General features: G+C 39.5%; 3 protein-coding genes across 3 annotated transcripts in view; 2 read left to right on the top strand and 1 right to left on the bottom strand.

The window, feature by feature from the left end:
- The window catches only part of FAM26E (family with sequence similarity 26, member E), a 3,954-nt gene extending 1,256 nt beyond the window's left edge, over window positions 1–2,698 (top strand). The window contains exon 2 of the mRNA XM_010011040.1: window positions 2,197–2,698. Within this exon, the coding sequence (XP_010009342.1) occupies window positions 2,197–2,586 (390 nt within the window). The 3' untranslated portion in view covers window positions 2,587–2,698. The remainder of the gene's footprint in view (window positions 1–2,196) is intronic.
- The window catches only part of TRAPPC3L (trafficking protein particle complex 3-like), a 16,951-nt gene extending 2,895 nt beyond the window's left edge, over window positions 1–14,056 (bottom strand). Inside the window, exons 1-3 of the mRNA XM_010011041.1 lie at window positions 14,015–14,056; window positions 11,659–11,756; window positions 9,700–9,799 (exon numbers count right to left, since the gene is read on the bottom strand). Of these exons, the coding sequence (XP_010009343.1) occupies window positions 9,700–9,799; window positions 11,659–11,756; window positions 14,015–14,056 (240 nt within the window). The remainder of the gene's footprint in view (window positions 1–9,699; window positions 9,800–11,658; window positions 11,757–14,014) is intronic.
- Window positions 14,057–20,371: 6,315 nt separating this feature from the next.
- On the top strand, window positions 20,372–22,109 carry FAM26D (family with sequence similarity 26, member D). The gene is made up of 2 exons (XM_010011039.1): window positions 20,372–20,929; window positions 21,705–22,109. Exons 1-2 carry the CDS (start codon window positions 20,372–20,374, stop codon window positions 22,107–22,109), a joined length of 963 nt encoding a protein of 320 aa, XP_010009341.1.
- Window positions 22,110–25,480: the final 3,371 nt, after the last annotated feature.

The following is a 25,480-nucleotide window of genomic DNA, read 5'->3' as shown; positions in this document are numbered from 1 at the left end:
CAGCAGGAAGGAAAAACTGTAAAGCCAGCAACTTTTTGTTAGACAATTGTATCCACCTGGAACCATTTCCTCCCTGAGAGCTGGTTTTGTTTTCAAGTCCTCATGCAAATAGGACTGGAATGCAGCCAAAGCCTGCACTGCAGACAAAACAATTTATTTGAGAGGTTTAGAAGGAAATAACAAATAGTTGTTACGACTTTAAGCTGTATGCATAGGGAATAGTGAAAGACCAGTGGCTCATTTTATAGCAAGAGAATATATGGGTTCATTCTCCAAGCTGCAAGAAAATGAAAAGCTGCTAAAAAGAGTAGTTGCTCAAATACCCAGAGAAATCATCAGTCGGTAGAAGGGGACTGGAAAAATAAAAGAAGTGAAGCTATTCTTCCATACCAATCCCTAAGAATAATTGTTTGTCAGGATCCTCTGTTTCCCAGAGGAAACTTGTTATATTCACTCAGCTGAATACGTATTTTTACTGGCTGTTTTTTTTAACATTAGTGCAAGAGTTCACATGAGAAAGTTTGCAGCTCTCCATATGATCACTATTAAAGCATGGGAAATCAGTTCCAGTTCATAAAGGTCTCCAAAACCTAGAAGATTTGTTCCACAGTAGAGTTACAGACTGGAATTTGTTCCACTGTTTGAAAACTAGGGTTTGTGTTTTTGAAAATGTTACACATTGCACTGGAATAGGTGGGTAAAACTATTGCCTAGGCTGGTGTCAGTAGGAATGAAAAAATTGTATTCAAACATCGCTGTCCTTAGAAAATAACATCCCACATTATCAATTTCAGCGATAATTTTCCACCTCCAGCCCTTGCTCTAATCCTGGAATTAGCTCTTTCTTTTAAAATGTTCTTAATGGAATTCTGTCAAACTAAAGTTGCTATCAAAAAAAAAAAAAAAAAAAAAAAGCTGACTGATGCTGGAAAAGCATTTTCAACAAAAACAAAGTTCTCCGAAAATACAACTATTTCTAATCCAGCGTAGATGAATTGTGCTGTATTACAGTGCCAACAAAAACTTGCCAATGCACACGCTATTTCTTCTTTCTCATGTCCTTTCCTCCCAGCATTCTCACACGATTGGGCAAGAAGGTAATTTTAAACCAGTTTTGGCATAAAAATTATTTTCCGCTACAAAGGGCTGATTCATCAAAGTCCAAAAAAGTTCACAAGAATAGTGTAGATTTCAGTGAATCTCCTGGTACAAGAAATGGGGAGCACTTTTTTAAATGTAAGGCTTTCTTTTATATTCCTGTTTGCTAATCATATTCGGTTGTTTGGGGGTGTATTTTTTGTTAGTTAAAACTAATTTAATTTAACATTAAAAACAAGCCTGTACAACACATCTAACAATAGTCACAGTTTAAAAGATTGATTGGTCTGGGAGAAAAGTTACTTACCCTTTCTGGTATTGTAATTCATCACAGTACAGAATTGTGTCAATCCTAATTCTTGCTGAGTAATTTTATTTAAGACTTTCAGGAGATAGAAAACCATTTACCATCTAGTGATTGTGATAATTTATTCTCCTTATGCACTTTTCCCTTTGTGTGACAGAATTCAATGAGCAATTCCGATACGCTACATACCAGGTGGTGATGGTCTTGCAGTAAACTTTCACTGATATCCTCTCTAAATTACTCAGACACTACTTTGCTCTGTTTTCTGTATAGCTCTATCAGCCATAACATTATTTGATTGATCATTTAGACTTCCCTTAGGTTTTTCTTCATACAGTCTTATAGTTGAGGTATGATTGGAGACCGTCTGTTCCTGAACCTGCTGTTGCCATTGCGCGGGGCATGTCTCTTCAGCTATTGTTACCTGAGTTCCGTTTGTAATAAAATGGGATGGGGAGGCAGCCAGACTCTAGTGTAAGCCAACTGTGCTTGAATGTTTTACCTCGCCCTGCAAAAATCAGCCACTTTTTGCCTTCCTGAGAAAGACACACCAAAATGAGCGCTATTGAGAAGCCTCAGACCTGACATCTTCTGCTTTCCTTTGGTCCCTGTATGGGCACCCCGTTAACACTAATGTCAAGTACTGTATGCAGACTGGGATGAGATGCCCACAGTAGGGTCGCAAGAGGGTCTCTCTGTACAAAGTGTGGTCACTCTGTCAGACACTCTTGATTTAAGGAGCATTTTCACTTGGTCCTTTTTAACCTGAAACTTGTTTTCTGTCTTCCCAGATTTTAGGCTGGTGCGTGATAGTTACCACAGCTCTTCTCTCCCTGCTAGCCACTTGCTGTGCAAGCTGCCAGTCAAAAGTCAGCCACCTCCAGCTGATGTTCTGGAAGGTTTATGAGGGGAAGGAGAAGGAGCAACTGGAGCAGATTTTCCAGCTGTATGCCACCAAGCTGAGCGAGCGAAACCTGAAGTGCTTTTTAGAGAACAAGGAACCAGAAGCAATTCCCCTGCCATCTTTTCAGGCATGGGAAGATGCTTCCCAGATCTACTTTTTCAGCAGTAGCAAACAGCATTACAGCACAATTCACAGGGTAGTTGAAGAAGGCCAGAAAGAAACCAGTGAGGAAGGAGAGACAGTGCTGGACTTTGTAGACAGAAGGGAAATACCATAGAACAAATTCATTTTCAGCTTTTTTATATCTTGCCAATATAGCATACTCCTAGATGGTTTCGTCTCTGCATTTTTTCGCAATGGCCTCTTTCTTCTTCATCATGTTCTCTCCCAATTACAAACTCACTCAAAAGGATGGAATGAAATTATTTCCCAACATCAATGAAAAGTCCTCCATGCAGTCCTCCATGGCACCAAGGGTTCGTACTCTACTGATATTGCTGGCTCCACGTCAACAGCTGACAGCAAAAAGAGATGGATAACAACTTCTGCAAGAGGGTTCTAACAATACCCTATGTAAAAGGCACTATAGTATGCTTGTCCTTCGCAAATCAAGAGACTACTATGAAGTAGCACCATTTAAAAGGTGTGAATATAATAATGGAAAATATGTGTGGCTTTCTGACAGCCCACAGAAACTAAAGATTTTGCTTCTGGGTCATTTACAGACCATTTGCAGGTACAGCATTTTCTTGTGGCACCAGTGGTCACTCACGGCATCTCAGTGTCTTTGGACTCCTGCTGTACCTGGAACACCATGGGGGTCACAGTGATCAGCCCTACTCTTCTAGTGTCTGAGACATCTACCTGGGACATGGGGCATGGACCTCCACTGACAGTGAGGTGCCAGGTAATTTCTTAGACAAATCTTACAGCAGAAGTGTATGGTTCCAAGCACTTGAAATTACCAAATGGTTCCACATTTTTGTGTTTTTGTTAAAAAATAATATCAGTTTTTGAAACGTAATCAGTTGTTGTTAGTGCTTTGTTACAATAATGAAAATGCATCACTGATAATTTGCACCGTAGGTACTTGGTATTATCTGCTCCCAGTGAAAATTTCTCTTTGTATGGCTATAAAGCTCCTGGTGGGTTTGAATGGGTTTCGGGCACTGGGTGCCTGAAGAACTGTGTAATACTGTTTGTACTGGACCTGCAGGCAGTGTACGACAGAAGGCCTGAAAGGAAATTCCAAGTTTTAAGACAAGAAAATATTTTTGCAGCAGGCTGATTTTCATTTCACTGAATATCTTAGTCAACCTAATGTCTGGGGTAAGAGGGATCAGCAGGCAATGCAGGTTGTGACAAATGCACAATCAGTGCTTCTGACAAATGCATTTCACCCCAGAGTCCTATGCTTTACCTCACCCACTTGGAATTCACCACGTGGCTCTCACAGAGTGTCCAGGGTGGCTGGGCAGGCTTTTATGCAGCATTTAACTATCAGTCTCCTTGAGTCTGCAAAGATTTGCATTTTTGCTCTGCTCGAATCAGCCCTTATCAATAAACTGGGGTACTCTGCCCAACTGTTCTCATACACACTGGTCTTCTTCAGCAGAGATATTTAAAAACAAATCCATGAGCTAATTCCACTGTGTGTTTAAAATTCTCTCTGTGTGTTTTGAAGAACTTGTGGTCTTTGAGCAAATGTTTTAAAGTTTTTTATTTCAGCTGACACACTTTGCAGCAGACTTGGAATATGTTATGTGCCTAAATGTACCTGAGCTGAAAGCTCAGGCACAACATTGCCAACATAAAAGTCACAATAGCAAGCATGTCTGACACCATGTCTGGCTCATACACTTTTTAATCCCCAGGATCCTCTGCTGGTATAGCAAGTATGTATTTCCAAGGTACACATTCCTTCCCATTTGCCTTCTATTTCTTTATGACAGGTGCCCCAATATCTACTGCCCAGCTCCATATCACCTCCGCCCTACACGCAAAGGGAGAGAAAACACCACGAAACAGGATGTCCCACTGCCCAGGCCAACTTCCCTTCCCAAAGCTGTCTTTCCACCTTCTTCCTCACTGGTACCACTTAAAATCAAAGCAAGAATGGATGCAAAGGGGAGGCCACTAATTAGGTTAAAGAGCTAATAAAGGAATATGGGAAATGAGTGGGTTGTTGTAAGGTATAATACTGTAGTATAGCTGGGACAGAGATGCACGAGCATAGATGGCAAAGGACAGAGGGATCCTACTTGGGCATCCTCTTTTTCTTCAGGAGAAAGCTCAAAGCTCTGTACCCAAGTAGCCAGGACCACCTGAAAGAGGAGTGTTTCCTAGCCTGGCCTTCTCCTTTATTGTGGAGGGGCAAAATCAAGGTGAATTCTCCTCTCCTCACCCCTACCCTGCTTCAGGTTCACAGGTAGCTCAGGTTGAGAGTGCTTCCGTGTCCAAGAGGAGCTGCTAGCGCAGTACTGCAACATGTGCCTGGTAGGACACAAGTGTCTCACTGACCCTTGTTCCCACGGCTGTGTTATTCTGAGTTGTCTTATCAAAATGCCTGTGACTTAATGAAATTGACATGTGGATGCTGGAATACTTCTATAAAAAGAGACAGCAATAAAAGCTAATTTGATGCTATGTTTTCAACTGGAATCTGGTTTTGGCAAATTGAATCTTGTACTTCAAGCAGCTATCGCAAAAGCTGTTTTGTATCAACACTGTCCCTGAATTAAAGCTCAGCAGCTACCACGGCAGCTTAGAAAGAGGCAAAGATTATTGTCAACGCTATGAAAACAAACTGGGAGGAAAAAAAACCAAACCGCAGAATCAACATTTTCTCTTGGAAAATTTAGATTTTGCATTAACTCTGATGTCCACCAAAATATGAGTGCACAAATAAACAGGAAACTTCTGCTCAATTATCTGTTCTTTGTCCCTTGGTTTACTATTTCTCCTCCTCCGTGAGAACCCAATTTTGTCATTTAAATTCTCTTAACTCTTCTTCCACTGCACATTTGCAGCTTCATCAAACTTCAATTCTTTGTTACAAAAGCAGAAATTAGTTAATCATGCTAAGCCCTCATATGCTTTCAATTTAGTTGCAGCTGTACTTTGCACTTCAGTATGATGAATCTGTCCAAATTCTATTATTAAAATTTCCTGTGTAAAAAAGAACTCGCATGGAAACTATACAAAACCAATAGCTGGTTTGCAATGGAGCGCCAAATTAAGGCAAAATTGCAAAGCTACAACGAAAATTGTAAAGAAGTCTCAGCAGAAAAAATAATTTAATCACTTAAGAAATGCAATGAATAGAGATGAACTTTTTTTTAAACCAGGCTATGAATGGACAGAAATGCCTTAGAACTACCATACACAACTTCCTAGAGGCTAAACCAGAGGTTTTTTAGAATCTTCCTTTGTGACTCCAAAAGATGGAAGTAAAATGAATGAGTGGTTTTAAAAGTTGCATCCCTAAGTCTGTCTTATTTCTATCTATCAAAAATGGAAGTAAAAAGAGTATCTATTTAGACATGTACACAGGTTCACCATCAAAATGACAACCATATAAAGCAAAATCTCTCTTTTGAAAATGTTACTTGCAACTCTATTGGATTATATATTGCTTAACATCAAACAAGAAATCTATGCAGTCAGAATTAAAAATGTACCACTGCCCTTTTTCAAAGTCTCAACCAGTATCCGATCTCTCTCAAGCAGCAAGAACAAAATTCATCAATATTTTGATGGTGCTGCAAAACTGTCTAGAATTAGTGAAATATTTAGGAAGCCACTAACTTATCAGTCCCTTTATATACTACTGAGGACTTTTCACTACAAAACATTGTATGAGTAAGTAGTGTTGCAAAGTAAGTGATAATCTAGACTGTTAAAAAATTTAAACTATCATTTTTAGATTACATAATAACAAGATTAATGAAGGAATCAATCTGTTTAGAAAGGGAAAGGCAGTCAAATAACATTTTTGCTAGCATACTTTTCATTCTTAGTACTTTTCTACAGTCAGTGTTTGGGAAGAACAAAATGCTTTAAAGGTCTTTCCAGCTGTTGCTGATTCCTTGTACTTGCAAACTTGTCTTTACTCTTTAAAGTGCAGAACTTTATTTTTCAGTTTACTGTCTACAACTTAGCACAGCATTTCCCTCTCACTGTTGAGATCTAAGAAGCAACATTCACAAGCTTCATAAACTCTGCTAGCCTCTGCCAGGCTTTCAAACTAGCCATAAGTGGATATATAGAGACCTTGTATGCCAGGGTCTCCCATGAGAAGGTGAATCACATCTGTTGGCCAAAGAGGTCTGGTCTTGGGGGTGACATGGTCGGATTACCTCAGCCCTGGTGGTCCCCAAGGGCCTCTCTACAAGCAGCTGCAGAGACACATATTTTCTGTGTTTAGGGGGTACTGAGCTTCCATCTTTTCAGCCACTGCTTTTCAGCAAGGGATATATCCTTAGTCACAGCACTGTATGAACACAGCTATGGAACTCTGAGCCAGCACCAGATTCCTTTGCTTCATCTCTTTGCATTTCCACAGGGAACACTGACAGCCTCATCTTACAGACTTCTGCTTTTCTTTCCAAAGGACTGCAGGATAACTGCTATGTTTACAGGACGTTTGGCTCTAACTATTTTAACTGACTAACTTCCTTAATCACTGTAACTTTGAACTGGTTTTACTCTACACTCTCATCTCAAACAGATTTCTACCTCAGAAGAGTTAGTGCAGTTAAGTATTTAAGCACTTTATCCTGGCTGAGAGAACTACTGTTGAAGCGTTAAAGAGATCATGTACATTGCCTTACAATTCTGAACCAGTAACTTTAACAGCATATTTGCAGTTACTTTCTGGGTCATTTTACACATGATTTGTTGGTCTATGCCTCAGACAAATGTACTTGAAGACTATATAAAAATGTTTTGTCACAGAAAAATGGAAATGCTTTCCATATCACATTTTGTCTTAGAAAGGATATACCATTACAGAACTCCTCTTTCAGTCTGCTAAAAATAGTCTTTTCAAGAGACTGTGTATGCTTTAAAGTTTGTTCCAGTCTTTCCAAGTAATTTTATTTCTCTTAGTGTCTTTTGAATTACAACCTGCAGAGAAATAGAGTATTTTTCCTTAATTTGATGGTTAATTTCTCACTGTATTTTGTTGTTGAACACCCTGTACTTAAGAATGACAGTTCAACTGTACTAATGCATTTGTAAATAAGGGAACCATGAGGAATAAGACCCAGAAAACCAGATAACTGGAATATATGTGAAAATCCAGAGAAAATAAAGTACAAATACCATCCAAAGAAGAATTCAAAAGTGAAAAAAAAAGTGATTTTACAGCCTGGCATAATTTTTTTAATGAGACAGTGTATTTTAATACAGTGATTGAAATGCTGCTTGTCTTGTGGTTTTCATTCAGATGCCCTCACTGTCTCAAATGGATCCTCTATCCTGGCTCAGCTTCTCCAGAGGAAGAGCTAGATCATCCTGATCCGAGAGTTCAAAATACACTTTATTTCAGGAAGAAATTTAGTTTCCACTCTTTTATGAGCTAATGGCATCTGGCTGGCTTTTAGTAATTAAAGTCACCTTTTTCTGCTTTAAACTTTTGCAGATTGTGATGTATGTGTGTGTTGTGGACATGTGCACTTTGTAGACCTACCAGCAACAGCAAATGCAAAGAGGTTCTTTCTCTGTTTCTGTGACAGTCATCAGTTTCTCTATGAATGACAAGCATTTTTGGAATCATAATGTAACTTCTGTCCCTCCATTTCAGTCAGATGTAATGTAGGTATTTCTGACATGATTAATATGAGCAGGACCACATAACAACTTAATAACATCCACATACTTTGATCTAAGATATTCTTCTATAACCAGCATATACTGGGGCCTTACTTCACTGTATAGAAAGCCTGCTGTTTCCCAGTTCTGCCATCAGTGGTTAAATGTGAGCTAAATGCTCATATTTAGCTGATGCTGCTGCTAATTCTCAAGCAATGAAAGCCAGGCACATTTTTGTCTCCTAAAACAGGCCAATGGAAATTAGTTCAATTAACCAATGTGCTGATATCTCTCCTCTTGTGTCCCTGCCCATAGCAGAAGGGTTGGAACTAGATGATCTTTAAAGTCCCTTCCAACCCTGCTCATTCTGTGAATCTATGAAATAATTCTTTTTATAAAGTGTGGTTAATTTTTGCCATTGGGAGAGGCCAGGCATATCTTCACTGGCAACACTTCATAGCTGAAAATCATAAAGGATAAGAGATCATTCACCAGGACCTAAGCAGGGATTAGTCTAACTCAGTATCTATGAACTACCACATCTTTACAGTGACTCAGCAGTCTAAAAGGACTGGACATACTATGTATTTCAATTTGAGCTTCCCCAAGAAATCTGACTTGCCCATGGGGCAAAACCACATCTTTAGAAAGCCCTCTATTACCACTAAATTTCCTCCTAGATCTTTCTCATCTGACAGTAGTGTGGACAATTATTCAATAAGAGGGTAATTTCCGTCAAAGAAGGTGATTTTATCTTCTTATTTTATACTTGTGGGTAGTCAGGAAAATGTTCCTCTCACTTTCCTTTCATACAGTTCTCATCTGCTAAGAACATCTGTGTGAGATGATTAATGCTCCTAAGAAGAAAAAAAAGTGAAGGAACATACAATTTGAAGTTTGTTAAAACTGCAGCACTTTTTGTTGTTAGCTGCATTCTCTGGCACGGGTAGAAGAAATCAGCTTAAGCTGCAGCAAACCAAAAGAAACTTATTAATTCTTTAAATGGCAAAACATCTCATGGGCTACTAGGAATAGAAGAATTTTAATTTCAGCTTAGCAACTGAGTTTTAAGGTCAGTTTAGGTCAGGGGTTGGTAGCCTCTCATAGGCGGTATCCCATTTTGTGTTCTCTGTCCTCAACTCAGATATAAAAGACAATAATCATGTGAACCAGTTCTCTGGTTCTAACAACTCTTCGTGGTAAACTTACCACTGTGGGTTTATCAAGACCATTGCAAAATTCTCATCTCACTAAAAATTACATTTTTTGTGTTCTGTTGATTTCTTTCCACCCCGAGCCTGATGTAGCACTGTGCTACACAGGTAGAAACTGATGTCTCCTCTCAAAGCCAACCTCTGTGAGCTACTAGTTGATGCAAAGTTGTAGATAAGGAAAAGGCTGTATTTCACTCAATGGAAGCATGGGTGTGACTGTGGAGAGGAGTGTTTTTTTGATAAAACAATCATGATATAGCAGAAAATGCAAGTAAGTGTTCTGGCGCAAACCGATGGGGGAGGAGGGAAAAGCTAACACCATTGAAGCTGATGAAGCTCTAGAGAATGCAAATGCTACTCACCTGTGCAATCATGTCTGCAGTTTCAGAGTAACTGCGGCACTTTTTCACAGCTGAACGAGCTAAAAAATCATCAATCAGCCTTATACCAATGCCATATCCCCTAAGGAGAAAACAAAGAAAGTTAACATTCAAGATGGGCAACTTCTTTCCACCTACCATGTCCCTAATGTGTCTCTTGTGCTTCCTCAGCAAAACAGCTGCATGCTCCCAAATGCATGTCTTTGAGGACAACAGATTTTGCTGGCCTAGATTCTTCTTTCTGCCATATTTTGCAGAACAGTGGGATTGCTGTTCATGCAGTCATTTAAGGAATCATACTCCTTTAAGTGTGATACTCCTGGCAAGGACCATGCGAACATTGCTTATATACACATTGTCTTTATATATATTTATATTTACATGTGAGAATAAATATCAGATGTTAGGGTTAGAATACAGAAATAATATACAAATAATGCACCTGCTTAATACTGCTTTGTCACTAAAAATGGGATAGGATAACACTGCACAGGATTTTCTCCATTCCCATGTGATCCCCAGAGTTCATCTCACACTGTCTCTGTCAAGGAGAAGAAAACAATTGCCCCTTCAGGTCACAGCATTCACCTCCAGGCTGGTACAGAGTTCAGCAAGTCCTAGACAGCCTCATTGCAACATTCAAGTATCAGGAAAATCCATAGGAACATGGATTCACACCTAATCTTTTTCACTTTATCCTTTTATCTCTTCACCTCACTTTTTGCTCTTCCCTCTTTGTCTTTTTCCTAACATGTTCTCTCCCTTCATCTACTAGTTGCAGAAAGAATCCAAAAGTTGCTAGTTAATATACAGTTTCAGTACATCACCACCTTCATTTTCCATTTAAAACACTACAATTTCAGAGAAATGAAAAAGGATGGAAGCTAATGGAATTTTTTATAAAACAAATATTTATTCCTAGTTCTTTCTTAATAACAAAGGTCAGTAATTACAGGGTTTGCAAAACATCTATGATATTTCCCTGTTGTGGAAAGAGATTAATACAAATGTTACGAAATAATTCAAACTCAACTCAGAAATGTTTTTAGGGAATATTTTGCTTCCATTTATGTGGATGTTGGCAAAGAGTCTCTGTCTCTTTGTCAGATGACCTAAACAGCGAAGCAACCTGAACTCAATAGATTTTCCTACTGATTTTGTACCACGTCTTTGACAAGAAGCCAAAAAGTGATCTGATGTCTAATGCAATGACAAGACCCAACAGTGGTTTTGGCAGTGTGAAGTTTAAAATTGCAGTACGTCATGCACCAGGAAACATGAAATATTTATTTATTGCCTAAGTATCAATATCAGTAACATTGGTAAATATGTCATCAGCAGTTAGCAAGGTATGTATTGGTGATTCACAAGACTACTAAGATCCTCTTCAACTTTTATGCCTTAGATTTGCAAAGTCAAATTAAAACAAATTGACAAGCAGCTATTTGGCAGTGCTACAGTGAAAAACACCCCTCTCACTATGGATTACATATATATGTATATATATAGAGAAAGTGAACACAAAAATGCGTATTAACTAGAAAAGACCTGTGGGATACAAAAAGCTTGTCTAGTTTGAAACAATGAGTACAAAGAAACAGGAGGGTTAATATGGAAATTAATTGAATATATGGAAATAGGAGATGAAATTTACAAGTTTATATTGTTAATCAGCATAATAAAGGATCAACAAGTAACAAATGTAAGCTACCAAAACAATCCTGACACTTTTTTTCCTAAGAATTCAAAAGCTAATTGTTGATCTTAATTCACAAATTAGCATTATTTCTGTTGACACAATATTGAACCTTATCCCTTTGATCTCTGTAATCCTAGACAAAGTGCTGGAACTCATAAGATAACAGACATAAAGCTAAAAGGTGACATATAGGTGGACAAATAGCATCATCAATAAGGTTGACCACTTAAAGTAGTACTTACATTCTGTCTAAAAAGGTGTTGACATCCTCATCCTTTTCATAGTCCTTGCACAGCTGGGCTACCAAAGCCCCATATGTGAGTACAAAAAGTTCTCTGCTCTGCCAGAAAGCATGGAAATCAAAAATTAAGAAAACCAGAATCAAACTTTTTTACACTTGTTAACTGCTGCTGTATTAAAAGCAAGAAAAATAATATTTACAGTAATAAAGAAACTTTTGTCCATGGATGTGTAATCACTGAAATCCACAGTCCATGTGTGACAGCCTGAACTGATCATCACTTGAGTCCCTGTACAGGGATTTTGCTTGTCAGAAGTACCATTTCTTGAGATATAGCTGCTTTCATCAGGTGCATTCTTGCATCCTATAACCATGTATATGTATACTGGTTTGATAAATGCTACTAAATGCCATCCAAGATTAATGACAAGCATTTAGTTGCAGGAAAGATAAGAGAGGCAATGAGCTGTTAGTCTTTTTACAATAGGAACAACAGTATTTACACTGAAATTCCAGTTCTTCACAAAGGTACAGTTGATCTGATTCTGATTAACAGCTGCTTTCTCCAGAAAATAAAAAGTAAATTAAAAAAAAAAGGCTTAGAATAATGACGTAATATTATAATTCAGCACAAGTGTAAAGAATAATGACAAGCAGAGTAGAAAAGAATCAGTCCCATTGACATTTTCCTTTCTTTATCAGTCTTCACAAGTAAAGATTGCTGTCAATACTAGCTCTCCAAATACCTGGACAATCTTACTGTGACGTTACTTCTGTATCTTAGTACAGATGTGGTTGGTATGGCTCCCCAGCATGAGCAGGATGAAGAGGATGGTTGAGAATTACAGCCGCCTGCTCAAGGAGCATGGAATGCAACTGAAGTGGTCAAAGACAGATCTCTGCACAGATCCTGTCACAAGCACTAGTCTGGGTTCTTCAGCTGTGCACCAATCTGGAGGAAAGTTTTCTTCCCTCCCTGCCCCACCAGATCACCTCCGTGGCACTGCAGAATTGACTGTATTAAGCAGAAGTACATGCTGGCCCTTAGGCGAGAGACTAGGTTGACTCTCCCTAAACTTCTTGGACAGGAACCAACCAAAGGAAGTACCACAGGCCTGTGGCATGTGGGGACACTATAGGTGCCTTTTTTTTTTTATAGCCTGTGGAAAAAATAATAGTGAGCGCCAATGAAAACATTAGAACAAATCACACAAGGAAAGGAAGAAGAGCTTGTTGGAAAAATCTCTTCCTGCTTCCTTTGCATCGAAAGCTTGGAGTTTAATCAATGCTCTCATTTTAAGAAGTCACTGTTCAAAATCTTTAGTAGGGAACCATTTCCTAAACTCACCTTGGTGCTAACTCCTGTTTACATTAATATTGCAAACTTTGCCAAATTCTCATTAATAATTTTTTAATGCAGTAAATGGATGTTGTACAGGTTCTGTATTGTTCTAATGTCAGCAAAAAGTCTATGTTGTAATAAGAGAACAATCTTAGAGAAACTTGAACATGCTTTATCAACATAATGGTATTTATCAGCGACTCTTGCAATCTGTTGGAGTACTTTTTATCTCCAAAAACTTACATATTTCAACTTTAATCATGTATTTTTATTTCTTTTTCAGTGGAGACCTCTGTCCCCTTTTCAGAAATTGACACAACATTGTCTTAAAGCCTCCTGGAATTTCTCCACTTCCCCAGCTCCTATCAAAAATGCACCATTCACCATACAAAGATCCCTAAGGCTCTAAGTTGCAGAAGAACTATTTGTGTGGAATTGAGCACTCCAAACACAGAACAGTGGTATGCTTCTGTTTGCATTTCATTTAATGACTATCTAGCCACAGAGGCACAGAAGCTTAACTGGCATTTCTATCTTTGACAATAAATCTCTCTATGCACTTAGACCTCTGCTCATGAACAGTTCCCAATCTCAGAAACTTTGTGCCCACCTTTCCTAAGCCTGCTCAGAGTCTCAGCACTAGGCATGAAGTAAAACATTCAGTTTATCAGTTTTCTACAGTTGCCTATGTTCTCTCTTCTTTACTAGCAACTTCCTCTGTCTTCAGTTTATTATACGTATGTATACACAGATATGTGTGTCACAACTATGCCTCTGGGCAGGCTTTTTTTATGTCACTGCTTTAAAGGTGGCAGCTTGTTGGCAACTCAAAAGGGGGTCGTACTGTAGCGATAAATGCTGCCAGCACCTCTGCTGTCATACTGGCAGACTCATACCCATCTTTTCACTACTTTCAGGTTATTCAGAAACATGAGTATACAAAACACATCAGTACAGTAATAGCTTATTCTTGCTCCATGCACAATTTTAATCACACATTACAAAAATGCCTTACTATTTTGTGGTTCTCCTGCTTTCTTCCTGGTGGACGAGACATGCTGCTTGTGTAATGCCTGATGTACTCGATTGTCAGTTTATGTCTTTTCTTCCTCAAGCAGCATAGTTTTCTCACGATTACTGTATTTCCTCTTTTCCTTCTCTAAATTTTTCTCCTTTCTGCTCTTCTGCCTTTTGCATGAAATGTGTTTGCTGCAATCTGTAATGCTGCTGATGCTCCTCCTATTCTCTACGTGTACCGAGCCCTTTGGGAGGAATTTGACCAGCAACAGATCTGCCCCTCTACAAAACATACATAACCACTTCATCCATAAGAATGATTTATAATCAAATAGACAGCAAACAGCATTGGTAAACTGGGCAGCTGCAAGAGATTAACAGGTCTTAATGTTTTTAGGGACAGCAAATTCATTCTGCTGTTTGTGTCAGCATTTGGTGTTTGGATAGTTAACAAAGATTCCCTCTCTGAAGAATCACAGAACCTTAAGACTCATTTAGGTTGGAAAAGACCTTTACGGTCAAGTCCAAACACTGCCAAATCCAAGTCCACCACTAAACCATGTTCCTAAAGATACTGCCATACAACATAGTTAAAAATTGATCATTTCCAACTTAAAGGAGCTACAGTCATCTGACAGTAATGATTACTTTAGTCTGGTAAGTTAATGCCTGCCCAGGCAGGAGCAGTATGGGCTACAAGGCTCTACTACCACCATGTGTCTGCAAAGCTGGCAGGACAGATCTAGAGCACCCAAACCCCCAAAGGAATCAACTGTGTACCTTCTACAGCTGCCAGCTTGTACAAATGGCACATTCATCAATGATGTTTCTAGATTTTATATCATTCTTAACCTATTATAACCCCTGTTTGTAAACATCCCTGCTTCAAACATCTGGTAAGGTTTGATTTACTTTTTCTGCTTTCCCCTAAGGTAAATTTGGCCTATTCTGTTAGTTTAGATATGCAATAAATTTAGACTACGGTCATTAGTGAATTTAGGAATTAATCAGGTAGCTGTCTTTCCTTACAGGGTTTATCTCCACATACATTACTTCTGAGTCCTCTCAGGAAAGGCAGTTAAAAATACATGGCCTCATCTGAATGTGATGCTTTTACTAAATTTCAATTAATAGATTTGGTGCTGGGTAAAATTACAGGTATTTACTACTCCAGATACATAAAAAGCAGCAGATGTGATTCATTTGGGATAAGAAAGATTAATTTACTTAAAAAACAGGTAAAGTTATGAGAGAATTTAACAACAACAAATAAAATAAAAAAAAAAAAGACGGATAAAAGGATTTTCAGCTTTTTCTATGGACAACATAGTCATCCTAAAAGCTTTCGTTTTACACAGAAAGAGCTGGTGGTCACAACTTTGCAATCAGTAAGCCACTTCCATTTTCTTCTAGGTGCTCTTCTGGGCCTGTAATATCCAACTCAATTTTATATGTGAAAGTACTGTAGTTACTTCCCATATCTAAATTTAAATAAATTATAAAAGCCAGGCATTACAATTCTCTAGATACCTAGTTGCATTTCTAAATTGAGTCTGAGATGCGCTTGCTTCTCAGATTGTCTCCAACTGGCAACAAGCACCAAAGATGTCTTATTGTAAGAGACATCCCATATTTCATAAGAAAGTGTACTGCATTACATTAAAAAAAACCCCAACAACAACCAAACAGCTCTAAAAGATCATTATTAGCATAATTTAACTGCAGCAAAACCATCACAAAGCACTTAAGGCTGCCCATAAATGAGCACCATTTTATTTATCCCATTCTGAATATAAGGATGAATTACTTCAGCTTGCATTATTAATACTACAATCATGACAGAGCACTGTGGACCATACAGTTCTTTATGGTAAGAACACATCAGTATGTGTTTGGAAAATACATACGTGCACGTGTGAATTCACACATATAAGACGATGCGCTAGGCAGCATGTATTACATTATGAAAGGTTTGCACATGATTGAGAAAACAAAGCTGGAACGGTGTGTCCAAGTAAACTGGGGATCCGATCGCTCCAGTGAAGATAACAAGTCAATGGTGGACTGCATCCACATCCGCAGGCACAGAACAAAGCCACCTTCTTAATTTTAATCTCACCTGCAGCCCTGTGAAAAGAGTAGAGGTTGGCACAATATCTGGCACCAGTTTAAAACCTTGACATAGACATCTCTGAAATAATCCAAGGCAATCTGAATAGTGAGGAAGTTAGTACCACCCTGCACCTCCCTTTTGGTCATGTTTGTCAGGTGAGGATTTTAAACTTCAGCCCCAAGAAGGCTAGTCTGGCACACTGCATTAAGCATTGGACTGCACCAGTTGTCTCCATCCCCATTAAAACTGAAAAAAAACAGACCAACCAGCAAAACAACCAAACCCCAAACCTCAACATTACTCCTGAAGTTCAAAAAGCATGCAGAAGTGTGCAGCAGCATCCTGTCTCTTATAGTGGACTGGTTATTATGGGAATCTCCTCAGTAGTCTAGTATCTAAGGATTCTTCCAAACATTAATATCCCAGAGCAGAGTGTAATATAAAGGTCAATAATGCATTAGGTGGCAAACGCCTAAAAAAAATACCTAAAAAGTTACTTGAGCCAAAACAAGAATACACTTGCCACAAAAGACGGGTATCCAAATTAGTACAAAAACAGGATCAGGCTTTGTTTGCTCCCCATCTACAGCTCAATAGATCTTGTGTTAAATATTTCACTCACAGCACATTTAATTCTTTCAAATTGCAAGAACGTAGGTAATGGGGGTTTGAAGCTACATGAAAAAACAGTACTTGAACACAGGTTTCCCACATCACAAATGAATGCTTTCACTCAAAGCCCTGTGAGGCTGCTGCTTTAGCCATTTCGAAATAAATCAGTGCTGTTGCTGCCACTTTGCCTGTAGTGCCCTGCCTGGGAAACATTTCAGCTTGACCTGCTGAAACTTCCTTGGTTACGTTAGGCATCTCAGGAACTCTTTACAAGAGAGTGGTTTTGGATTTGGGTATCTACTTTCTGGTAAAACTTACTGCAGTCATCTAAAATCTCATAGAAATCTGCCTATAAAGCACAGCTGAATTCTGAAGCTAAGATGTAAGTTTAAAAAAAAAAAAAATCAGTAATAGGTTTTTATTCTTCCCTTCTCATAAAGCTTATTGATGATTTTCTCATCAGTGCTTGTCCTCTCCTTTAACATAATAAAGAGACCATGAAAATGACTTTGCAGCCTGAAGCTAACCTGTGATTGGGCAGAATTCGGGACATGAGCAGTGCTCCCCACAAGAAATCTGTCATGCAGGTATTTTCATAGCACACTTTCTAATAGGCAAGCTTGACTTCCATGCAAAATATAACTCAAAATGCAGCTTGAGGAGGCACAGAATGTCAGCCATTTGAGTACCAGAGTTCAACGTCGTCCTCCAAACTTTACAGGAAGCAACCTTCAGATGGAAAATAGAAGAACATTTCCATCTTTCTCTATAACTTCTCCTGGCCATTTGATAGCAAAATCCTAATCTCCTTCTGATCCAATAAATAGCAAAATTAAAAAAAGGGGGAACTAAGTGCAACTGGTAGAACTATGGCAGGAAGGCTGGAGAACCCAGAGCTGCTTCCCACCAGTCACACCACGTTGCTAGTAACAGCTGAGCTCCTGGAAGAAATAGATGAGTGAACATGTTTTGACTAGATCAGGTGCAGAAGGGAACTGAAACCAATCTCTCCTTTCTGCCATGGCTGCTTTATGTCAAGAAAAAGCAGATAAGAGATTAAAACCTGTTTGTTTGTGTATGGGAGTGTATAGGCAAGTGTAATATGTCTTCCATGTTTTAGAAGAAAATGACAAGCCATTCTCAGTTCTTCCAAAAAAAAAATCACTCTCATAAGTGAGGTTCCTGGCAGTGAGTTCAAGCTGGTACTGTCCTGCAAAATGACAAGCAAAACTATAGCTAAAGTTTGTCCATGTGCCTTATTTGTCTCAGACAACAGCTGTATTTGCCTCAGAGATGCCACCCTAAGTAGTGGTATTTTGGATTGCATTCACTCCCTACTCTCCCTGGGCATCAGATAAAGAGCTTAAATGTCTACATCAGTACTCTGGGTTCCTCTGCAAAAGCGAGTACGTCAAGGTTTGAAGCACTGCCCAAGCTCTTAATTGGATACAACCCTGTAATTTGTTCCATAATAGGATGACCCAGCAGGATTATTTACAGCACAGCATGAAAGCAAATGCTAAAGAAGTGAAAATGCAGCAATACAAAGTTGCTGTATTGATTGTATAAATTGTCTCATTCAACAGCCTTAGGCTGACTATGAATATTTCAGTGTTGTACATCTCCTCAGTGTCACATCTAATGTGTTTCTTGAGTAAACAAGTGATGCTTGGAAAAGCCTTCCTCTCTTATAAACCAAATAAGACATGGGTTCCCAAAGAAAGCTCAGCAGTAATCAATCAGAGATTTTAAAATTAACTGAGGCATAATGAAAGACTCTTACAAAACATCTTCAAAATAATTCTGTAATAGCCTGATGGGTTTATTACATTGAATTTAAAGGAGGTTTTGTTTTTTTAATATAATGCCACCAGTAAAGGGGGCTGGGGGGGAAGGTTACTGAAAATCATGTGATACTGAAAGAAAATGAGGCTTCCAAATAGAAGTGTTCAGACAGCACTGGGATTTTACTGTTTTACTCCTCTGCCGAACCAACCAAGAAATTAACAACAGGTTCCAGAAAAGCTGTGGCAAAGTGCTGCTCGATGTTTCAGCATGTTTCTCTATCACTTTTAATTTTGTGCAATGGTGTCACACCGTTTTAAAAGCTGATTACCAGCAAGGACCTCTTTCACAGACTCTGACTCAGGGGACAAGCAGGTGCCCACCCTTACAGCACACTGGAGGAACAAGGTCTTGCTAGTAAACAGTCAAGACTTGTGTAACATGCTATTCGTGTGTGTAATAGCTGTGAGAGTGTCTCTGCCATACAAGCACCATGGGTGCTAAAGCTACTTTTTGAGCTGAAGGTTATTATTAGCAACCCTTTCCACAAGAAGAGAGAAGAGGCTGTGCCGGCACACACTATTATATCACACAACCAAGTCCACACACGCTGGAGGCAGCCATCTGTAATGGGAATAGAGTTTTTCTCCTAGACTTTCTGGCTAATTTTTTTCTGCCTTGGTAAAAATGTTTATAGTACAGGCAGTTAGATTTCTCAGAACTTAAACACAACTTTTTGCATATTCAGATCAGCCTAGGATATGCAAGGTACAGAACTACTGGATAGCGTGACCACAAGCCAAAGCGCAACCTGGAGAAACTCATCAGGAGCGAAACATTTTTAACTAACCTCTGTTTAAGGCTTGATTTGTAAGAGATTAAGAGAGCACAGATCATACGTCCCAATATTCAGAAACCACCTCGGGAAATATTTAACTGAAAAATTTCTATCTACCTCTGTTCACAGAATGGGACTGACAATACTTACAGAAAATCTTAAACCTTGTAGTCACAAGCACACTATATAAACGCCAGCTATTATCATGGGCATGTCTGAATCTGGTTTTACACTGTGCAAATAGCATATTACACGCTGCCAAAAAAAACCAAACAAAAAAAAAACAACAAAGGAAACATTCAACCCTGTCAGGAAAAGACATGCTAGCTTCTTGCCACCTACAGGTGGAACAGTAAAATCCTCATGGTACACCAGCTAACTACAACTCAAGCTCCAGGGTTTGGAAAGCAAATTGCCCCAGAACTGACATAAACCAGCACTGGGATTCCAAACTTTGTGAAGCTTATGAGATCTTTTCTGGCTTTATTTTAAATGCTTTGTTTTTTATAACCAGTTCACTTAACAAGGCTTTGTTTGGTTGTTTTTTATGAAGAATACCTGAAAGATCTCTTTTGGTTTTTTCCCCCTAGTCCCATGCCAGGTGTCTGCTAATAACCACTGATTAACAAACAGCTTGCCAATTAACCCTGAGAACGTAGGCATCAGTTTGGTAGCACTGCATGTCATCAAAAAAGTAGGGAGAATTTATTTAGGTTCAGACAATTAGCAAGGGGCTGGCAATTGCCTAAAAGCTAAGTGTTCCACAACGGCTGAGATAAATTATTTAATCAGTTAAAACACCTGCTTTGATATCTGTAAGTATATTTAAAGCTAGCAAACAAGCTCTAGTTGTCATAGACTAGAACAGAAAATTAGTGGGAAGAAAAAGACTTCCAGGGATATTTTTTTTTTTTCCTGTTGTGGTGTTTGGGGTTTTTTAAGCTGCTTGAGTTTGCCACTAACTAAGCATAACAAAAATCTAGACTTGACTTAGAGTGAGATCCAAAATGACTTTCCTTCCAAAGTGGTTAACTTTTCTAAAAGGCAAAGAGGTTGTTATGGCTAATGCTATAATTGCAATACTAACAATTGGTGGGCAGCAGCTTTTTTCTTTTTTTACATTCAGCTGTCCCTGTCATGTTGGGCAGAACCTTGTCTATGGGCTGGCTTTCCTTGGAGTTCCTGCACTTATCCTTCTGATTGTTGGCTACGCGCTGAATAACCAGACTTGGAGGCTGGTTACAGGCAGAAGGTCTCCTCTTGAGGGACAGACTACACCGAACCGATTACTGCAATGCAAATTGGTCTGCTTTGTCTTATGCAGCATCACTGGGAGAGCACTGGTTGCTCCAGTAACGTGGCTGGCAGTCACCCTGGTAAATGGCTCATATTATGTATGTGCTGTGAGTGAGTATGTCCCTGTGCATTATTATGAAGCTAATCTTAACATTACTGCTAGTGAACGTGGAAGGATATTGGCTGCATTTCCATGCAGTCAGTTAGTTCCTCCAGAGCTGACCCGGGCAAGAGATGAAGTAATTCTGCTGCTCCGATACCAGTCACAAGTGAGTATCTCATGTTGCTTCTGTTGTCTGTGTCTCTCATGATGAGAACAAGAGTTAATGCAGCAGGCAAATTATTAGAATAAAATAGGATCAGTATCTTCTGCCTGGAGTGCCAAATCTTTGTGTGTTTTGAAGCCTGCTTTATTCCTGTAGGTGGAAATGAACTTTAGGTATCTAAATTACTATGTTTGCTTGTCCTGGTTGTTATTTGCTACTGGAGGATATAGTCTTCTTTGCAAAGTATCTTGAAAAGTATGATCAAGTAAGACAAATAGAAGTTCAAAAGCCAGGGAGGATATGAAGTTTCTTTATTCGACAATAAGAAACACATGAGTAAGAGGCCTGCAAGAGCTCCACATAAGCCAAATTAAACTCTTGGTTTTTAAATCAGACTCAAGTCTTAAAGCTTACATACTGGGTAAATTGGGGGAATATTAAGTTGTCACTTCAGACAAAACTGGTTTCAAATAGGCTGTAAGCTAATATAGGCTATGAATTACATGGCTTTTTTTCTCACAGTAATAGCTGTGGAGGCAAAATCATTAACAAAATGTACAACAAAACTTCCTTAAACTTGACAGAAAGTGACTTTTTACTACATGGTTACCTCAAGTAGGCACTGACTGGGTTTCACTGCAACAGACCCTTACCAGGCTTCTGTGCTGTTAACCTTATTCAGGAAAAACAAGTCAAGATCAATTTACAGATTTTCTGATGCTCAGAATTTACCACTGAGTATTTTCATCTGTAACAGATTCTTCTTTTTCTTTGTAAGGTGGCTGGCTGGCTTCTGATTGCCGTGGTAGTCATCACTGTCTTCCTGTCTTACTGCCTGGCCAGCTGCTTCTCCCCGCTCAGCTTTCTACATTTCAGATACTGGAGCAACTATGTCCATAATGAGCAGGAGCTCTTTGATGAAGCAACAGACCAGCACTCCAGGCTCTATGCCATGCAGCATGTAAAGAAGTTCTTTGGCTTTGTCCCAGGGAGTGAAAACATAAAGGAAATCCGTATCCCATCTCTCAGGGAGTGGCAAGCCATTTCTGGACTGGCCTTTCTAAAACGAGTGGATGCAGAGCACTATGACTACAGCCTCCTCCATGACTGGGCACTCAAGGAGTCTGTAAATGGGAAATACCTGAAGACTGATGAAGACCCTGTGATCAGAACACAGGTCTGAAGGCCACACCCCTACCAGCACCTTGCAGATAAGCAGGACATCAGCCGGATCTGGTCTGGAGCTTTCCACTGCCTTATTGCATTGATATGTACTGTACGTGAGCAAGTATATCTTGTTGATTTAGTCCTCTAGCACATGCATACAGATGCCTTTCCTAATGGTGCCTACCTCCTGTGGGATCTGATAGTCCATGTCTAGATTAGGGTAGGCTATTTCAAGCTGCAGCTCCCTGCCTTCTAATATTTGTGCTAAATGGATGTGTATTTCCTATCATTAAAAAAAATCTTAGAAATGAACAGCTAGGCCCTGACTGAATCCTAGGAGTCAGTCCATTCTGTACAGAGCAAAAGCAGATATTCAGCTTTGTCTTAGTGACCCCTAGCAGAAATGCCTTATTTTTTTTTTCTTCTGCATTTTTCTTGTATTGTGTGAATATACTGAGCTAACCACAAGCTAAGCTTGTGTTTACAGCAGCACAGAAGCAGGGGAAACTTCAGCAATAAAGACTGAGTCTAGATAGAGTGTTGAGAGAACTTCCAGTTCTGGTCATGAGATAAAATGCCTACCGAGAAGTGCAGGATGGAGGAGAGTGACATGTATCAGCTGTAGGAACACTTTACATGTGGAAAATAAAAGTTCAAATGTATTCTGGCTGAAAGCAACAGCAAGGTCAGTCTCCTATTCCTTCTAGATAGACTTGGAAGACCTCTTGGGTACTTGTGCTTGCTCACTATACTAATAGCAAATCTGGATAGGAAATGAATCTCACGTTGCGCTTTAAGGTTTGCTTTGCCTGGGAAAAAACTTGCAATTTAGTCCTACTACTGGGCCCATAAAAACTACTGTGATTAAAACCTAGTGAATTTAGTGAGAGTAGGCTTAATGATGTTTTCCTGATAATTCAGTATGGTATGATGTCATATTATTGCATCTCATCTCCTTTATAGCTCCCTGTGCAGCTGTTTCAAACTCTAAGTGGGGGAGGAGGGAGGTGGAATCCATACCACAGTTTTTCCTAATGTTTTGTGTGTTGCCTTGCCATGTGCATATGTATCTATGTGTGTTTGTTACAAAGTCATATGCTAGACCATAGGATGCTACCTGCTGTTAATAAATGACCCCAGAGTACTGAAGTGGAAAAACACATTTACTACATCTCAGTATGTACAAAGGAGCCAGAAGTAAGTTAAATCATAGATCTTGGTAAATGTGTTTGGTTATGAAGAATTAAACTTCTAAACAAAAGCAAGCACTCTAGCAACTGCAAGTGATGTATGTGCTGAATAATGATGCGTATTTTACATCACTAAAATTGTTACAAATTCCCACATATGTATTTCACATAAATCCTAAACTTTTGGGTTTGTGGTGGGTTGACCCTGTCTGCCCACTAAAACCACTATCACTCCCCTCCTCAGCTGGCCTGGGGAGAGAGAAAATAAGCCACAAAAGGTGTGTGAATTGAGATATAAGGACAGGGAGAGATTGCTCACTGATGACTATCATGGGCAAAACGGACTCATCTTGGGGAAATTAGTTTAATTTATTACCAATCAAACCGGAGTAGGATAACAATAAATAAATAAGTCTTTAAACTCTTTTTCCCCCACCCCTCCCCAAATTCTCTATCTCCTTTCCCCTCACCCAGAAGCACAGGGGGGTGGAGAATGGGAGTTGGGATTAGTTCATCACATTTTGTCTCTGTCACTCCTCCTTCCTCATGGGGAGAACTCCTCATGCTCTTCCCCTGTTCCAGTGTGGCATTCCTCCCACAAGAGACAGTCCTCCAATCCTTCTCACAGGCTGCAGTTCTTCATGAACTGCTCCCGCATGGGTCCCCCATGGGGTCACGATTCCTGCAGCAAACATGCTCCAACATGGGCTTCTCTCTCCAAGGAGCCACAGGTCCTGTCAGGAACCTGCTCCAGCATGGCTCTGGCTCTGTCGATCATGGGGAAGCTTCTAGCAACTTCTCACTGCCCTCTGTAGCCCTTGCTTTCCTGCCCCCAAATCATTCCACGCAAACCCAATAAAAGGTAGTAGAACTGAGCTGTTTATATGAACTTCACAGGAAGCAAAGTACCTTGGTTAGTAAACACAATCTCGAATTTAACTTCTGAAATCCTTTGTGTTTTTTCATTTAAGATGGAACAGAGTGTATCTGGAATACATGCAACTGATTTGTGTGTCTGAAAGTTTGGCAAAAACTCCCTGTTGATGTCCAGATCCAAACAACTATATTCTATGTGGGTTCAGGTTCTTTTCACTTCTTCCCTTATCTTCCGGGTGCAATATACCTGGATTTTTAAAAATCAAAATTATCACCATAAAATGGTGCAATATTTGCAGCTGAAAGTGAGCTGCCAAATTGTTTTAACTTCTTTCTAAATTAACTGACTTTCAAATTCATGTTTCCCACTTTTGTCCTAATTACTATTTGCCCCGTGGTCTGGGGTTGCTTTGTTTGTTTGTTATATCACTTACAATACTGACTGGAAGTACTGGCTGTATCTATCACTCTGAGGTCAACCTGCCAATATACAAATAGCCTATGACCCTGTTAATATATATTAATCCACAGTACTAAATACAGCTGAATATTATAGGTGATCTGGTGTATTTCCCTTCACTCCCCTGCTCCCTGAAACATGCCATGGATTAAAAGTGATGGCACAGCTTTCAAAGGAATTTGTGATTACAGTAAAATCAATGAGTTGGCACCGAACAATCTAACTGTGTCTGCTAAACCCTGAGTCATCTTACCCAAAATCAATTCAGAATTGCAGTTTGCTCACTTGAAGTGAAAATTATTCTCTTTATGTCCATGGTAAGAGTTTTCTGGAAACTCTGAGCTTACAAAATGCACCTGAGGGAAAAGTGCTGGCCATATGCCCAGGGAACTGATGTACCTCTGAACTACTCTGTGCACCTGTCAGCATCTGCTGTTGTTTAACCCTCAACAGTCTTAAATTCATCCTTGACGGTAATCCCCAAGTACAGGGGACCCCAGTATTGCTAGCCTTGATGACCTGGGCTCTGCTCATGTAACAACGCTGCTTATGCAGCAGGGACATCTGAAATCACTGCGACCGTTTCCTGGTTAAAAGCAGGTGCTTTTAACTCCAAGCTGAACCACCAACTGGTTTTTCCAGCTATGTGGACTTCAAATTTCAGGTTAAGACCACATTCAGCTGCCTCCATGGCACCCTTATGCTGTTCCTAACGCAACGGTTTAGAATCCCCTTCAGTTTCCTAACGCCTATAAACTTTCTGTGAAAGAATGACGAAGAGTGAAGGCCTGCCCTACAGCAACGCGCTTTTTACAGCAGCTCTGAAGCCTGCCTCTTCAGGCGGGAGCCCACGTACCTTCC

The sequence above is a fragment of the Nestor notabilis genome, unplaced genomic scaffold, assembly GCF_000696875.1.
Source record: "Nestor notabilis isolate BGI_N333 unplaced genomic scaffold, ASM69687v1 scaffold27263, whole genome shotgun sequence".
Taxonomy (NCBI): domain Eukaryota; kingdom Metazoa; phylum Chordata; class Aves; order Psittaciformes; family Psittacidae; genus Nestor; species Nestor notabilis.
Note: the sequence above shows the minus strand (reverse complement) of the source record. Positions and strands in the feature narration are given on the sequence as shown.